The sequence below is a fragment of the Pyricularia pennisetigena genome, chromosome 2 (assembly GCF_004337985.1).
Source record: "Pyricularia pennisetigena strain Br36 chromosome 2, whole genome shotgun sequence".
NCBI classification, from domain to species: domain Eukaryota; kingdom Fungi; phylum Ascomycota; class Sordariomycetes; order Magnaporthales; family Pyriculariaceae; genus Pyricularia; species Pyricularia pennisetigena.
Window position 1 is genome coordinate 378,165 of NC_043741.1, and position 18,194 is coordinate 396,358.

General features: G+C 44.3%; 2 protein-coding genes across 2 annotated transcripts; one reads left to right on the forward strand and one right to left on the reverse strand.

Moving 5' to 3' along the window:
• Nucleotides 1-683: 683 nt before the first annotated feature.
• On the forward strand, nucleotides 684-2,150 carry PpBr36_00077 (uncharacterized protein; the record flags this gene model as incomplete). The annotated part of the gene is made up of 2 exons (XM_029887270.1): nucleotides 684-724; nucleotides 803-2,150. 2 exons carry the CDS (start codon nucleotides 684-686, stop codon nucleotides 2,148-2,150), a joined length of 1,389 nt encoding a protein of 462 aa, XP_029750929.1.
• On the reverse strand, nucleotides 1,289-16,950 carry PpBr36_00078 (uncharacterized protein; the record flags this gene model as incomplete). Its single annotated transcript, XM_029887271.1, has 2 exons — nucleotides 1,289-2,208; nucleotides 16,938-16,950. 2 exons carry the CDS (start codon nucleotides 16,948-16,950, stop codon nucleotides 1,289-1,291), a joined length of 933 nt encoding a protein of 310 aa, XP_029750938.1.
• Nucleotides 16,951-18,194: the final 1,244 nt, after the last annotated feature.

Consider the following 18,194-nt stretch of genomic DNA (forward strand, 5'->3'; position numbering starts at 1 on the left):
CGAATAACCATAGAGATTCTATTGACGAGAAGAGGACAAGAAGAGACAAAAAGAGCGAAGAAAAAAAAAAGAGAAGAAAAAAAGAGAGACAAAGGAACGGCTCCTTCCCGTTATCCAATGCATTGTTATAGGGTAGGGATGTATCGATAGGGCAGAGATAAAAAAAAACCAAGCATAGAGAATGCAACACGGCCTCGCGTCCATCACTCCTTGTTACTCGGTAATTTATTCGAGGAATCCACCTGTTTCAGCATCCTACTTTTGGCTGACATGAGCGGACTCGCTTGTCTTGACGGCAAAAGGAAAAAGAAAACACCCACGCTCTCCACCACGACGAACCCTCCCCATCCCTGAAAACATTCGAGGCGCAGCCGAGTCAACGTGTTTTGGTGGTGTTAGATGGTGCAAGGAACAATTCTCCGAAGCAGTTAGTGCTTGCTTTTCCACACCGGCACCATTTGGGCATTATTTTTTTTGGTTCGCAAAAGCTTGTGAGCTTTGTATAAAGGGGGTTGGACGATCTGCCCCAGAGCCAAGACTTGCACATCTTGGTCCGTTCCTAGCAACGGGACTGGATTCTTGGTTGCGAGTGGAAGCAAGCCTGCCAACTCTTCACCCAGAGGTCGCTCGTTCATTGTCACTCATTAATCCCGGCCTCGACGGTCCAAAAATAAGTAGCGACCATGAAGATCTTTGCCAGGTTCATCGTCCCCGCGCTGGCGAGGTAAGTCTTGATCAGTTAGTTGTTTGAGCTATGACCTAAATCAAAATAGGAAATTTTATCGCTGACATTAAATCATAGCACTGCGTGCCTCGTGGAGGGAAAGGCAACCAGCAAGAGAACCGAAATCGCAGCGGGGGCCGCTTCAAGTGGCCCGCTCATGGGCGGTGACGGTGGAGCCTCGCCCGTGAGCGGGCCACTTGAAGCGGTCCCGGGTGTCAAAAGCGCAGCCAAGGAGGCCGCCCCGATGCCGGCTGAGTCAGCGTCACCAGTGATGCCAGCGGCTCAAGCTTCAAGCTCAAACTCAAGCTCGGAATGCTGCGGCTCCAGCCCAAGCAGCGGCGGAAAGGCCAAGTCAGGAGAGAGCACAAAGCCCGAGGCTAGCAGCCAAAGTCCTGCAGCACCACACATGATGCCACCCGCGCCCATGATGCCAGCCGCTCACGCTCCAAGCTCAAACTCAAGCAAGCCGGCTGCCGAGGGCCCCATGGCCGAATCTGGCAAGAAGCCTAGCTCATCAGAGCCCAAGCCTCCCAAGATGGGCAGCGAGGGTTCCATGTCGAGCGGTCACAAGTCACCCGCAATGGAATCTTCAACCCCAGCTAAAATGGGCAGCGAGGGTTCCATGTCGAGTGGCCACAAGTCGGCCCCAATGGAATCTTCACCCCCATCTAAAATGGCAGGGGAAGCGGCCATGCCGTCAAAGTCCGAATCTGGCTCAAAGGGCGGGTCGGGAGAGTCCAAGTGCTGCGGAGGCGGCGCCAAGATGCCATCGGGCGGCGAGTCGGCCAAGCCGGCCAAGAGCGAAGGAGGCAAGGCCGCCGCACCCCCGGCGACAGAGGGCCAAGCTGCACAGGGAGGCCAAGCCGTCGTCATCATCATCGGCCACGGCGGGGGCGGTGCGGCTGCAGCACCGAGCTCCAACTCATCCGAGGGCGCCAAGACACCACCTCCGGCAGCGTCCGGCAGCGGCGTGCAGATCATCTCACCTCCCGCCGCGGGCGGCTCCAGCAAGTCTAACGGCACGGCGGGGATGGGCGAGGGTGACAAGAAAAAGGGCAAGATGATGGGCGACAAGGGCAAGAACAACGGCACGGCCATGGTGAAACCGGGCAAGATGGATGGCAACAAGGGCATGAAGAACGGCACGGCGGGCAACAAGGGCATGAACAACGGCACGGCGACACTCAAGCCTCCAAAGTCTGTCGGGGGCGGCAACGGCACCTCGGGCGCCAAGCCGCCTTCCGGTGGTGGTGGCCTGACCGGCGCGGCTCCGATCAGCTCCAACTCGACGACGGGCACGCCTGGCGGGGGGCTTCCGACGGCCAGCTCTGCGGACGGCAGGCTTCGGCCGTTCGGTCTTGTATACGAAACCACGTCGTACGTGGTGGGTCTTCTTTCCGCCGTGGCTTTAGTGAGTTGTCTATAGGTCGGAGCTGCAGGGGCAACTCCGCTTCCGTCACGCTGAGCGTGAGACTTGTACTGTACTTATTTTTTAGTATTGATACCATTATGGAGAAAAATTCCGAACGTGGCAATGATATTCTCTTGTATTTTTAGATCAAATGTCAAGTGAAATTGGATCAGTCTGTCCGTGTTCAAGATAAAGTACCTCGTCAAACTGATGCCAGGTCAAAATTCTGACATGCAGGTTTAGGGTCTAAAGAACGTGTGTTCATGAATCATTTAGGGCGGGGCTTCCGTCGTTGCATGTATCAACTGTTGTTGCAGTAGATAGATCTTGGCATCACATGACCAAATGAGCTTAGTCAGCGCTGTGCACACCATAAAAGCGCTGCCACGCTCGTTAGCCTAAATAGCGCACCCTACCTAAATACATGGCTCTCCTACCACTTATGCAGGCTGCACGTGTACGTTCGTGTACGTCAATTATAAGCCCGGTACAGCTGTAAACTATAAAATCTCTACTTTACGCAAATTGCAATTATATATTAATACAAATAACGCCTATTTTATTTATTTTTTTCTCTTTTTACCGCACACCATATTTACGACCGAAAAGCTCCAAAAATCGCCAGCAACGCTTAATTTACGCGCCCAATAGCCTAAATGGTTTAAAACTTACCGCCAAAATGCAAAAATATTACGCATTTGGAAATTGGTTAATTTAAACCAATAAACCGACGAAAAACTCCCAACATTTGAAAAATTTACCGAAAACGTTATAAAATCGTTTAAACGCTCCCAATTCGACGATTATTATACAAATTTACGAATTTGGAATTTAAATCCGTTTAAAATTAAACGTAAAATAAACCAAATCGCCAAATCGTTTACAAATACAAATAAACCTGTTTTTAAAAACTTAAAAAAACCTGTTATACCTGGTAACTTTACGCCTTCCGAAATAAAACGCGCGGTAAATAAAACACGCGAAACGTAAAAATTGCAAAAAAATTATACAAACGAATAATTCCGAAAAATTAATATTTTCCTGCAATAGGTTATAAAAAATATAAACCCAACGTATTTTAATACGGCGCTTTTTACCGTTTAACGCAACGGTTGGAATACGTTTAAAAGGATAATTAAAACGTTTTAAAAAAAAATTCGCACTTTTTTTAACGCACGTTAAAAAACAGGTTATTAAAAATTATAAAATAATTTTAGCTTTAGCTCGTACAATAAATAATAAAACGAATTGGTTTAAAATTTACGATTTAGCCTACGAAAAAACCCGGAACTATAAAATCACCGATTTTAAAAGGGATTTAACGATTAAAAACTTTATCGAAACAGGAGGACGTTTCCAACCTTTTTGGGCTATAAACGTTCGGAACGAATTAAATAAACCGGATTATACAATTACTTTTAAATATATTTTTAAATAATTTAAAAGCGCGTTTTACGACGATACCACCGATTTTTTAATAAAAGGTGGCCGCAATTTCGTTAAATTTTATACGATATTTGGCGGATCCGCTAAGGAGCAAAATAATGGTTTAAACCACGCTCCTAACAGGGGTAAAAACAGGGGAAATACACGGAATAAATATCTTTATAATTACAATTATTTTTAATTACCAAATTTATACGAAAGGTTGGTGTATGCGGTAATAGGGAAAAACCCCAAAATCCGTATACGTGGCCCCTATTTAGCCGAAAATCGCAAAAAAATTTGCGCCGAATTTAAAAAAAACCGTTAGTCCTTTATCCGCGAATTATTAATTTAAAAGGGTGTAATTACCGAATTAGGATTTACCACGAACGGAGGGACGAAAAAAGCACCGCAATTTAAAAAACAGGGGGGGCCGCCCATTATTTCGGCGGTTTACCTAACCATTTTTAACGAACCCAACGATTTTATATGCTTTTAAACACGTTACGATAAAAAAATTAGCGCGTTTACGTTTATAAATATTTCCTATAATTTATATTATAATAATATTTTATTCGATAATTGCTGTTTTATATATTTGGTAAACGTTAAAAAACGTTTAAACCCGGGTTTTGTCCGTAAATTTATAAATACGGATCCGTAATTTATTATATGCGGTATTTAACAATTTAAAATTACCGCGTTTGGTACGCGCACCATATAAAACGTGCTAAACGGAGGACGGACGTTAAAATTTGTTAATATAGCGTACGTGCCCAATTTTTACGTTAATATCGTGTTAAAAACGCGTTTAAAGGATAAAAACGTATAGTATAACGGCTGGGATTGCATTTTGCGTTTAAGGAATATAAAGGACAATTAGGTATTGTGCGGTTTGCAACGACGTAATAACGTAATTTTCCTATAATATAAGCCTGTTTACTATTTGCGCGTTACCCCTACCATACAAATATTTTTTGCAGGTATTATTTTTTTAACGGTTATAAACGGTTGGATAAAATTTATTAGGATTCTATAAAGGAATTCCACGGAAATATACGACGAAAAAAAAAATAATTCGTTAATTTGGTATTGGAAAACCGGCCACCTGGGTCCGGAAGCGTTTAAGGCGTTGGTCCACCGGGTTGAAAATGTAAAAATTAAAGGACCAAAAATATTGGAGTGCGAAACGTGCGTTTAAACATATGGTAAAACAATAGTATCGAAACGCCTAAAAAGCGAATTATATAAATTTTATTATATAATATACCTAAATTTTTTCCATTTTGAAAAATTAGGTACTAGTATGCGGTATTTGCTATTATTAAAAAACGAATATTCGGGGCGTTTAACAATTATTCCGTTTACCGGAAAAACAAAGGCAAAATTCGTATTAACAATATTCGGTTTCGAATAATGGGTAACGCGCCAATACGGCCTACAAATTGCGAAATTTTTCCACGATAACGAACCTATTTTAATAACGCATACGGGATATATTTTTTACTAAAAACATTGCAAAAAATTTGGGATCGAAATAAAAACGCCTCCTTTTAATATATATAAACCGAACGGCCAAATAAAACGCTCGAAATAAAAAGTAATTGTGCGCGCGTTTAAAATGCGTTTAGCAACCAATTTACTTACCTTTATTTGGTTAAAAATAATTATAACCGCAGGTTATTTTATTAATATAAATCCATTAATAAACCGGAAAAGTTTTAACCCAAACGAAATTTTATTGGCATGGTTTAAAAGGTTTTTTAAATGGTATATATTTGTACTGTTTATTATATTAAATAAAAACCTGCGCTTAAATTGGTTTGGTACGTACGTATACGGGTGTAAAATTTACGTGTTAAACCCGGTAAAAACGAAGTTAAAAGATAGGGTAATATTTAAAACGAATTTTAAAACGTACGTGGGATACCTGGTTAAATATAAATCCTTTAAAATATATTATATTTGGGTACCTTTTTTCGACAAAATTATCATTTTACGCAACGTCCGATTCGACGAAATACGTTTTTACTAAAAATAAAAAAAAAAAGGATAAAAACCGGTAAATTTAATAACGAATACGAATTTTTAATAAACCGGATCCACGAACTAATATTAGAATTTTTGGGGGACGGAATAATCGAACGATTGGGTTTATTACGAAATAAACTATTATTCGCACCTAATTCAGGCGTTTTTATTTTTAATTAAGGGTTAAATAACGTAGCAATACTATAAAAACGGAGCGCGGAAACACCTACGGAGCACCGCAATATGCATTTCCGCGAATAAATCGCAAAAAGCGATATTTTTAAAAGTTTGGGCGGACCGATCCCAAATAAAGCGGTTAATTAACCGGAACCGCCTGGGATAAAAATGGTTAACGAATTAGTAAAATATACGTTGGTGGTATTAGCGTATTTAAAAATTTTAAAAAATAATGCAATAACGCCTAAAACGGGAAAAAATTACGTATTCGGTATACGTACACCAAATAATAACGGATTTCCACCGCGTGCGCCCACGGACCCTATAAAGGAACCGGGTGCGCCGAAATTGGTAAAAAACACCCGAACGGTGGGATTAATCGTTATTAATAACGAATCGGCGCGGGAATACCCTACGTTTAACCGTTTTTTCGTCGGGGGTAATATACCGGAACCGCAGTCCGAACCACCGAATCCGACGAATATTACCGTTATATCCGCACAATTTTTAAATATTACGCCCGCGCCGGCACCCCAAACCAGCGTTTAAACGCGTATAATAAAATTTAAACGTTTTTCGAAAACGCCCCGACCCATTATAAAGGTTTTGGAAGCAAATACGAAAGGATAACGTTAACGCGGTAAAGGAAATATAACCCGTGGAAGGCGCGGGGGTAATAATAATAATACGAATTTTGCAAACGCGATTATCCCAAAAAGAAAAAACGTGGTATACGGAAATAATAATATTTATTTAAAATAAATATATACCGAGGACAGGATATTCGTTCCAGGTTTTTAATTATAATTAACGTTTTTATTAACGTTTTTACTTAATTAACAAAATACGTTGGAGGGTGGTAATTACAACTACAAAATACTGTACGAAATTATCGCGGCGGTAACATAATAAAAAAAACCGGATAAAAAGGTTAAACTGTATAAAAACGATTTTGTACCTGCGCCTAAAACCTGGAAAAAGCTTATAACGCACCCGGATAAAAAGCAGTTTTTTAAAACAGCGAAAACGGAATGGATAAATTTCGAAAAAAAAAAAATATGGGAAATAACCCTTCGGTCGAATTGTATTATAAAACCCGTACCGTTTATATGGGTATTTACGTATAAATTCGACAAAAACGGTTATTTCGAACGTTATAAAACACGGTTCGTGGCAAAAAGTGATTAACAAACGCTTAACACGTTTAAAAACATTTACGCGGCGATATTGGTAACACGCAATTTTAGGTTAGCATTAGCCCTAATGGCGTATTTCGATTTCGAGGCGATCCAAATCGATATAAATAACGTTTTCCTTAACGCAACGCTTAATATAAATAAACCAGTGTTTTGCACCGCACCAAAAGGGTTTAAGAAAAAAAATACTGTATTTAAATTACGAAAAACGCTTTACGGTATAAAAAAATCACCCAAACTTTAGTACGAAAAATTCCTAAAAACGTTACAAAGTTTGGGATTTAAATTAATTGGTAATAAACCATATATGTGCGTATTTATACAAAATAGGGTTATCGTGATTTTTTTCGTAAATAATATAATTGTCACGGCCAGGCATACATTGGAGAACCTCAGTATATTAGGCGCTATCGACGAAAATTCTAAACTGAAGAGAAGAGAGAAATTACAATCAACGACGCGCTCAAGAGACGCGCTTAAATCCGGAGGTAGTGGATCCTTGTCCGATCCCTGGCTCGGTGTGGAGCCGAGTCGTGATTCTGAGGGTAGGTCTAGGGGCCTGATCCTCACAACGCGCTCAAGAGACGCGCTTAAATCCGGAGGTAGTGGATCCTTGTCCGATCCCTGGCTCGGTGTGGAGCCGAGTCGTGATTCTGAGGGTAGGTCTAGGGGCCTGATCCTCACATTACCCCCCTCTAAGGCCTGATCGACGTAGGCGGTCAGAGTCTTGAGTTTGTCACGTGTGTCTCCTCGGGGCCTTCCTCCGCTCTCGTGTCTTTTTCGCATCGTGCTCGGCAACATTGTCCTCGGGTCCGTCCTCCGCAAAAACATCCTCTGCTGCGCTCCTGATCCACTGTTGCAAATTTACCGGAGGTCCTGCTGCGTCCGGGTACTCCCTGTGAAAGGTATCCAGCAGTACTGGTGAATTTTTCAAGTCGCGGGCCTCATACCATGTCTCATCAGGGTCGAGTCCGACCCACGATACCTGATATTGCAACGTCTTCTTTCGTCCGAATAGACGTGAGGCCAACACTTGCTCCACCTCCCACTCCGGTTCTCCGTTAATTTCGACCGGTGGTTCCGGCTTTTGATACTGCTGAGGTAATGGATCCGTTGCTGCCTTGCGCAGTCGGCTGGCGTGGAACAGCTTACTACCTTTATACCAGGCAGGGGTGTCGAGAATGAAGCTGTGGCCCTTTTCCTCGAGAATCGTCCATGGTCCTGCATTTTGCGAGTCCAACTTGGTCGTAGGAGCTTCGGTGGAAAAACCCTTTTTGCTAACGTAAACCGCATCTCCCACCGTAAAGTCGACCGGTCGCCGCTTCTTATTAGCCTGCCTCTGTTGCTCTATCTGCGCTCCGAGTCCGTTGTTGCGGGCCAGTTCCTGAGCTTGCCGGGCTTGGCGGACCATTTCCAGCGCCTTTTGTTGCTGACCGGTCTCCAGGTCTTCTTCGGGTAAAGGTAAAGAGAGCGGGTCTCTAGGGCGAGCTCCGGTTTCTGCTTCGATCGGTGCCATGCCAATAGAGGCGTGAACGGACGAGTTGTGGCCGAAGTCGAAAGCGGGGATATGCCGTCGCCAATTCGTTTGGTATTTGTCTACATAAAAGCGCATTTTCTGATCCAATTCAGCGTTGGTAATTTCGACGCTGCCCTGACTTTGAGGGTGGCGGGCGCTTCCATGTTTATGCTTTGTTCCTGTCAACTCGTTTAGAGTGTTTAGGAACTCGGATATAAACGGTCCGGCGTTGTCGGAAAGCCATAAGTCGGGGACGCCTTTCCAACGGTACACGGTCTGATAATACCGCATGGCCAAGGTCTCCGCGGTGTCCGTCTTTTTTCCCGGTAGGGTGGCCAAAAGTTTGGTCAATCGGCAGATGAAGACCCAGACGTAATTATAGCCTTCTTTATCCTTGGGCATATCTTTGCCGTCTACCATTACGTGCTGCCAACACCGTCTAGGTATCTCCAGTGGGTGCAACAGCCCAGGCGTCTTATCATGTCGTACCTTGTTGCGTTGACATTCGCGACAATTCTTAATGTAGCGTTTGACGTCTCGATTTCGGTCGGGCCACCAATAGTCCTTTTTCAGGCGGCTGAGGGTTTTATTCTGGCCTCCATGGCCGAAGATCTTGGGCTCATGAGCTTCGCGGATGAGAGCCGTTCTTAAGAAGATTTTGCCATCCTGGGTAGTCTCGGGTACCGTTAACAAATTGTCGTGGTGACCTAGGTTCTGTTTCAGGTTTTCTTCCAGGATAAGGGCCACCAGGTCAGCTCCTTGCGGTGCGGAGGGTTCCAAGTTGCTAATGGTTGGAAGAGGTTCGCCGGGTCGGGAGTCGATCTTTTCTGGAGGGATTAGTGCAATGGTGCGGTCTAACACAGCTCGGGCCTTGACCGTAGGGTTGTCGATGGTTTTGCGCGAAAGGGCATCGGCTGCCACATTATCCTTGCCGGGACGGTATTTAAAGGTGATGTCGAAGTTGGCCAGGTAGTCAGCCCATCGTATCTGGCGAGCGGACAAAAGTTTCTTGGTCGACCAATAAATTAGGGCCTGGTGATCGGTGAAAACACAGAACTTGGTACCCAACAGGGCTGGTTCGAAGTCCTTTAGCGTATTAATCACAGCTAATAGCTCCTGGTCCTGAATCGGATAGTTTTGTTCAGCAGGGGACATGGTTTTGGACGAATAGCCGATTGGCTTCCAGCTGCCATCGTCCTGTTGCTGCCACACGACACCGGCGGTGGCCCTGCCACTGGCGTCGGTGTCCATCCTGACAGGCATACCGGGTTTGAAGAAACTCATCACGGGGGCGGTGATCACCAGCTGTTTCAGCGCTTCAAAGGCAGATTTCTGCTCGGGGCCTCTTTCGAACGGGACTCCCTTTTTCAATAATCGGGTCAGAGGTTCTGCTTGTTCGCTGGCGTGATGGCAGAACGTCCGAACGAAATTGCATAAGCCTAGGAAGGATCGTACTGCGGAAACGGAGGTGACGTCGTCCCATTGCCAGCTGGTGATGGCTTCGACCTTTTTGGGGTCGATGCGGATACCTTTACCGATCTCTAGAAGTAAACCCAGGTACTCGATTTCGAAAACGCCGAAACTTGACTTTTTGATATCGCCTTGGAGTCCGGCTTTGTGCAGCCTGTAAATAACCTCCTCGGTTTGCTCAAAATGGACTTGCTCCGATTTATCCTCGGTATAAATCAACACGTCGTCTGCGTAGGCGCTCGCGAAAGCGTCCAGCAGTTCATTAAGCTGAGCGTTGATAAAAGCTTGGAACCAGGCGGGTCCGACCTTCAGTCCAAAGGGTAGGACCTTCCACTGAAATGTGCCTTGTCGCGTTTTGAACGCCGTTAAATACCGTGACTTCGGATCCATTAGCAATCTGTTAAAAGCTCGAATAATGTCGATCTTGGTCATCCTCCGGGCTTTTCCACATCTGCTCAACGTCCCGGCCACGTCGGGGGCAAGTACTTGTCGTCCTTTGATGAATTTGTTTACCCATCGGTAATCCACACAAAAACGTTGCTCCTTCGATTGTGGTTTAGGAACGAACAAAGTTGAAGCTGCGGTCTCCTCCATGGTCCGTTCAATGAAATCGATCCTCAGAAGTTCGTCGATGGTTTCTTTTTCCAACTCCATCATCGCGAAAGGGGTCGAATAGCGGGCTGGCCTCCCCTCCAAAGGTTTCTCGAGTTCCAAAACCACGTCGAAGCCGGGTCGGCTAGGCGGGAGAATCGTCGACGCCTTTTTGGAAAAGAAACCCTCAAGGTGGGCAAGTGCTTTGGGTAACTTGGCTCGTACTTGCGCGATGTGCTCCGGGTCTTCGTCTGCAGGGAATGGAATGGGACGTCCATCGTGAGTCTTGTTCCACTGCAGGGCTGATACCGCATTCAGGCTGGTCGTAGGCGTATCGTTTACTGGTACCAACGGTATAGGCTCCGTGGGTAACGGGGATCGTTTCCATCGATCTTGACGAGGGTCGTTAAGGAGGGCACAAATATTAGCTGGCAGGCCTTTGTTAGAAACGGTCTTTGGGATAGTCGGGAAGGCGTTAATTTCTGCGATCTGAGCCTGGTTTTCGTGTTGGCGTTTAGGGCTTCGAAGTATCTTGTGGACCTGGATGCGACGGTCTTCTTGTTCCATCTTGCGGTCCCGGCGGACTGCGTCAGCTTGGGCCTCAAGGTCCAGAGGCGGATTCGAACGTTGTACAACGATTGCGGGTGAGTATTGGGCCATGGCGGGCAGGTCGTTGGGCCAAACGAAGCTGCGGGTAGCTGGGAATAAGCCTACTCGATGCTTCGTCCACCATTCTTGTCCGATAAACACATCGTGGGCCGTTTCAAGGAGGATGAATTTCTGCCGTGGGAATTGTCGTCCGTCGATTTGCAAAGTGAGCCGAAGGTATTCGGTGGCTCTTGCGGTGACCTTCCTGTTAAAATCTCCAAAGTCCAAAGGTTTGGGGAGCTTTTTGATAGGTAGCTCTAAACGTTGGGCGACCTTTTTCGCGAGGCTCGGTCGGATGGATAAGTACACATCTGCTCCGGTGTCACAGAGAGCTTGGGCGTTGAGACCACGACCTTTGTCTTGCAATTGAATGGGAGCAAGAAAGGTGTTTAATTTAGGTGATCTATCGATTTTAGCTATCTGAGGCATGCAGACTGCCGAGGAGACTTCCGGCAGCCTTAGCAGTTTTCCGAATCAGACGAGGAAGTCGACGACGAGTTGCGAATCGAATTGTCAGGCTGCGAATACGAATCCCCATGGTCCAGAGCCTGTAACATATTGGCGATAATTTTGCGATCGGGGCAGTGACGGGATTGGTGGCCGGCCTTCTTACATAGAAAACAAAGACCTGCGTCCAAAAGAGCGCTCCTTTCCTTGTCGGAAAAAGTGACTACTTCCTTAACGGGTGTGGGAGTCGCTGTTTTAACCTCTCTCCTGTGTTCGTAATCGCGGGAACGGCGACGACGAGGCTCGGGCGATTGGCGCCCCTTTTTAGCCTGTTTCCTTTTAAGGTTTTCCTCGTAGGCGCGCTGATTAGCCAGTGCAGCGTTGGCGACTTTGTTCACGAAAGACTCGTACGATATATCCGGATTTTTAGCGTCGTCGAAAAGCTGGGTGTTCAATTTTGCCGGAATATGTTCGTATAGTAGGGTTTTACGCTCTGATTTGAGAATGTTGGCGCGGTCCGCCAAAGTGTTAACTTTGCCAACAAAAACATGGATGTCCATAGTTTTGTCTGCTGGGTCAAACATCATTTCAGCCAGTTCTCGGCGTGCTTTAGTGCCTTGGTTATCGTCGTGGTACACCGCAGCTAAAGTTGCGACCATCTCGGCAACACCGCTAAAAGGGTTTTCTTTCGAGGCGTAACGGCTACGCAATAGGTCGTTAGGCGGTCCTTTTGTTAACGAAAAAAGGGCTGCCATACGGCTACGTTCGGTCTTGTAAGTGCTTTCATCTTCTTCCATCATATCGGCGACTTGGATGATCCACGTGTCGAAGGTGTCGTCCTTACCCTCGAAAGATCCGGGGTCAACGCCGGTCTTGCGGGCTTTTCTATCATACCCGGGGTTAACGCTAATTTGGCCATTTCCGTAGGGCCTAAAGGCATCATGGGCGGCAAATCCAACAGGTTTAAAATCGGTCCCACCGAAGGCGCTGTTAAAGGGTGTAACCCCACGGGCTCCATTACTGGTGGAGTTGTTTTGGGTGGCCAACTGGTCCTTCAGTTGGGCAATGGTAGCCAAGAGGTCTTGCAAATGCGATTGAGTGATGGTGGCCTGGCCGGTTGTGTTTTCGCTTTCGTTTGCCATTTCGCTTCTCATTTGGGCGGCAGGCGAGGGCGCTCTGCTTGGAAATTTCGGAATTTCGTTCCTGCCGTCTGACGTCTTGGCAGAAGGTTGGTGGGGAGGGCTTCGCGCCTCTCCTAAGTGTTCGGAAACTGACTCGTACTCGTACGATCCGTCAACTTCGATGCTGTCGACTGGCTGATCTTGCTCTGTGTCGTATTGGGGCTCAACGGGCTCTTCAGGCTCTGTGTTGGCGCTGGTAGGAGCGGGCTCTACTGGCTCTGGGCTCACTGGGGCAACTGTAATCTCTCCGTTTTGATCCGAACCTTCGGTGTTGGGAGTAGCAGTGCCTGAAGCCAAATTATCTGGCTTTGCTGAGTTTGCGTTTGTCACGCGTTGGGATTGGCGAATCGGTGGGCCGTAATTCTTACGCGGCGACATTGATTTCGCGAATGGTGTCCTCTGTTTCTGTGGCCTAGTTTACCGTCGCGCACAGCCGACGTAGTGAATAATTGAATAAAGGGATTGAACGATATATTTTAATTGCTTCACCAGCAAATCATAGTGAGTTTAGAATTATGTCACGGCCAGGCATACATTGGAGAACCTCAGTATATTAGGCGCTATCGACGAAAATTCTAAACTGAAGAGAAGAGAGAAATTACAATCAACGACGCGCTCAAGAGACGCGCTTAAATCCGGAGGTAGTGGATCCTTGTCCGATCCCTGGCTCGGTGTGGAGCCGAGTCGTGATTCTGAGGGTAGGTCTAGGGGCCTGATCCTCACAACGCGCTCAAGAGACGCGCTTAAATCCGGAGGTAGTGGATCCTTGTCCGATCCCTGGCTCGGTGTGGAGCCGAGTCGTGATTCTGAGGGTAGGTCTAGGGGCCTGATCCTCACAATAATCGTATTATATGCCGAAAAACACGCCAGAAACGGTAAAGCGGTTATCGACGGCCTAAAAGTTAAATACGAATTACGGGAGGGGCAATTTTCCTGGTTTTTTGGGATACGCGTATTGCGAAATAAAAAGCGACGCACAGCGACTTTATTGTACGATTTATATATCGAAAAAATCGCCATACGTTTTAAATTTACAAAAAGTTTGAAATACCCGCCAACGCCATTATTAGAAAATCCTATAATAAAATACGAAAGGACCGCAATTCCAAACGAAATTAAAACCTACCAGGAAATGGTAGGGTTTATTTTATATACCGCAATTATGCTTAAACCGGACGTTACGTACGCAGCATTAATATTTTCTAAATTCCTTACCAATTTTAATCCTTTTTACAAGCGTTTAGCCAAAAAAGTATTACTTTATTTATATAGTACGAAATTTTTAAAAATCAAATACGGAACGAGCGACCAAAATCAGCATTTTATATTCGTAAATAACGCATTTTTCGGCGACGATTTAAATACGAAAAGGTTTTTAAAAGGATACGTGATAATGCTATTCGGAGGAGCTATTAATTGGAGGGCGGTAAAATAGACCACGGTAACGACGTTTATAATAAAAGCAAAATTACACGTATTATCGAAGGCGGTTAAAGAAATTATAATTTTAAAGCGGATTTTTAAGGAAATACAGCTAAATTTTGGCGAATTTTGGAATTTATATTGCGATAATAAATAAACGATTCGCCTAATCGTTAATAAAAACTTTCGCATTAATACCAACCTGCGTTATATAAATATATAAAATATATAATTTAAATAAGAATACGCCAAAAAAAATTTCCACGTTATTTACTTGGAAATAAAGTTTATATTTGTAAACGGATTTATTAAATCGCTATCGATCCCCAAATTCGAATATTTTAAAGCATTTTTAAATTTTTATAACGTTTAATAAAATTTAAAAGGGAATTCGGAAATACGGTAAGGAATATAATATTAAATAACGCGTGTTAAACCTATTAAAAAAAAAAAACAACGATAAAAGGTAACGAATATATAAAATAACGAATATTTAAGGCCGAAACCCACCCACAAAAAAACTTAATGGCCGACGCCAGCGCCGCCAGGAAATAATATAAAATAAATACCCGTAATAAATTAATTATTAAAAATCGCACCCACCATTACCGGTACGCCATTTATAATAATTAACCCCGATCCTATTTGGGTATTACGAAATAGCGCCTTTTTTGCGTTTTACGGCGTAAAAAAAACATTAAAAACCCCTTTTACGGGTTTTAGCGCAAAAATATTCCTCGCCTGGAAAATTACCAATTTTTTCGTTTAAAATTCGGTCCAATTCCGGAAATAATACGTAACCACGTTCCGAAAAAGTTAAATTTTTTTAACGGGGGTACGCGGCGATATAAAAAACGCCTGGCCCAAATCGCGCGCGGCGCGTTTAAAAAATCCCCTAATTGGGAAAAAAAAGCAGGTATACCCATTTCGGTAATTCCAACAACGCGGTAAACGCGTTCCCCGAACACGGAAACGTACGCCGGGCTAATTAACGCATAAACCGGTCGCAATTCCGGACAAATACGTTTTCGCATACCCGAAATATAATACCGGGCGATTTATAAAATCGTTTGGGCGTATACGACGGGGGCGAAAACGACGCGATTATATTACGTACGTTAATTTACGTTATTTATAAATAAACGTTTTAAAATACGGGAAATATTTACGGAATGGACGGGGCGGTTATCGTTATTTTTTTTATCCTTTTCCTCCTCCTCGGTTTCCTTTTTTTTTTTCCTTTTTATATTTTTCGGTTTTTATATATATAATTAATATTACCCCACGTTCCTAAATACGGTTTGGGAATAATTTACGGTATTTTTAGCGCCGCGCGCGTTTTTAACACGCCCGGAAACGGTTTTAAAAACGGCGGTCTGGATAAACGCGGGGGCGGGTTCGGTAACGGTAGGGGTAGTAACGGGGACGGGCGTAAAGTCGGTAGGACCCCCAATTATTAATATTTCGGTAATAATTTTTTCGGTTTGCGTTTCGGAAATTACCGTTTCGGCGGGGATAGCGGCGGGGGTTATATCGGTAACCGTAAAAATAAAGGCGGCGCCGGTAACGACGGTAAAAAAGGTTTATATTTTACCGTTAATTTAATATTATAAAATCGGTTGCGATATAAATTATACCCGTTAATTTTTAATTTCCCGCTGGGAAAATTGAAAAACGCGTTATAATTGCAGCGTTTCGGCGGTATTAATTCGTTTATATATATATAAAAAACGCGTTAATTAAATCGCACGTTCGGAAATTCGCCAGAGCGCAGGTAAAAATTTACAATTATACGCGCCTTTCGGCGCGATTAAATCGATTCCCATTAATAGGAATAAAAAAAAACATTATATTATACCCGTTAACCAGCGTTTAACCGGTATTTAGCGCACAGCGCGATTTGCGCGCAATTTAACCCGCTAAAACAAACGGAAAAGGACCTATTTTTATTATTATTATTATTACTGTTAATACTAATATCGACGTTAATAGGCGCGCAAATCGTTAAACGTAAATTATAGGGCGTAAACGACTATTTATGAATTGGGTATTTGGGTATAAAATAAAATTTAAAATTAAAATTCGGATTTAGGAAAGCGAACGAAATATATATTCGCCGTGCGTTTACCAATTTTATTATAAATTATTATCGCTATTAATATAATAAAAGGTATAATATTACGGATTCGTTACCATTAAAAAGGGTTTACCGCCTGCGTTAAATATAATAGGAAACGTTAAAAGCTGGTAAAACCCGCTTACGGCGCGCGTTGCACCGCTACCGTTTATTAGCATTATAAATTTCTTTTATTTACGTAAATAAATATATACAAATATTGGCCGTAAAAGTTATATATAATTATATAGATAATTGATTCTGCTTATTTACGCAAAGTTAACTGGGGGGTGTGTTGCAGTAGATAGATTTTGGTATTACATGACCAGATGAGCTTAGTTAGCGCTGTGCACACCATAAAAGCGCTGCCACGCTCGTTAGCCTAGATAGCGCACCCTACCTGAATACATGGCTCTCCTACCACTTATGCAGGCTGCACGTGTACGTTCGTGTGCGTCAACTGTCATGGACGTCATTCGTCATCCGCTCTTTGGCCGGTCTTTTTTTTTTTTTTTGTCTCTCCCTTTGTTCGCCTAATTCTCGGTTCTTCACATGGCAGTGTTTTACCTTGTAGAAACTCACAGTCGTCCAGCATCCAGGCAGTAGATGTCTAATAGACACTTGATCGTTTTTTTTTTTTGTTTTCTTTTTTTTTTTTCTCCCTCAAAAGAACAAGATTGTAGATAGCCAGCGCTCCACACGATTAGGTTTTCGACAACTTTTCTCAAAGGCTCCTTCCGGGGCCTCGATCCTCTCCACCCGTTTCGGATATCCCCGTCAACGAGTCGTCAAGCTGCATTCACAATGTTAATCCCATTCCAGAAGATGGCGACAAGGACGACGGGTGAATGGGAAGATTGTTTGCATCATCGATCTCGGTCAGTCATCTGGCGCCGGTCCCTGCACACCGCAACCTGCGCCGCATTTCCCAGTTGCATCTGTCTCTGCTTGCTGATCCCCCGCCCGGCAACACACAAATTGATCGCCTTTCCAGCTCCGCGATCGCTTCTCTCCTGATGAACATGCGTGTCTTGCCCTGGTCGACGCCGAAGTCGGCTAGCATTGAACTACTTATGCACATACTACGCACTAAACGTACCTGCTGAGTCTGCGGGCAACCAGTACCCCGCTCCACCACCAAATCGGGATTGGATCGGTCATACATTGGGTGCTTTTTTCTGGGTTTGATTGGTTTCACAAGTTCTTTGAGTTCTCCACAACCAGGTAGGGAGGTAGGTAGGTGTTTTGGTGTATACTAACAAAGTCGATAGTCGGTCGGGTCAGCAACAGCGGCAGCGGCAGTTGCGCTTCCTGCCAGGACGATATTGAGATCACAAGCATCAAATGGCAGAATGAGTTAGAAAAAAAAAAAAAAAAAAAAAACCCTATCTCGGTTGAGATGGATAGTCAATACTTACTCGATCTCCCTCGAAGATCCAAAAGCTCTACCCCAGGTCTCAGGCATTTGGGTAGTGGCTTGTCTACTCTAAGCAATTAATTATGGAGTAATCCAAAAAATCTCGGCTTGGCCTGTCCGGGGTTGCATTCAACGGAGGTTCGTCGAGTCATCCCCGGTCTCCATTCCAGGCCATTCAATCCATTGTCAAAAAATTCTTTTTCCATGGTTCCTATCCGTCTTCCTTGGTGATCACTCCAACGTTGACTTCTAAATGGGATTTTTTGTTCCCTTGACCCCTGGGCCATGATTACAACACGTCTCGGTCAGCTTCTAAAAACCCTTGACCTGTCGGTTTAAATTTAATTCCCCATCCTGTCGCAGGACGAATATACCTTTGTTCCTGAATTGATCATCGTCGGGAGCAGGGTACTGGGTGCCAC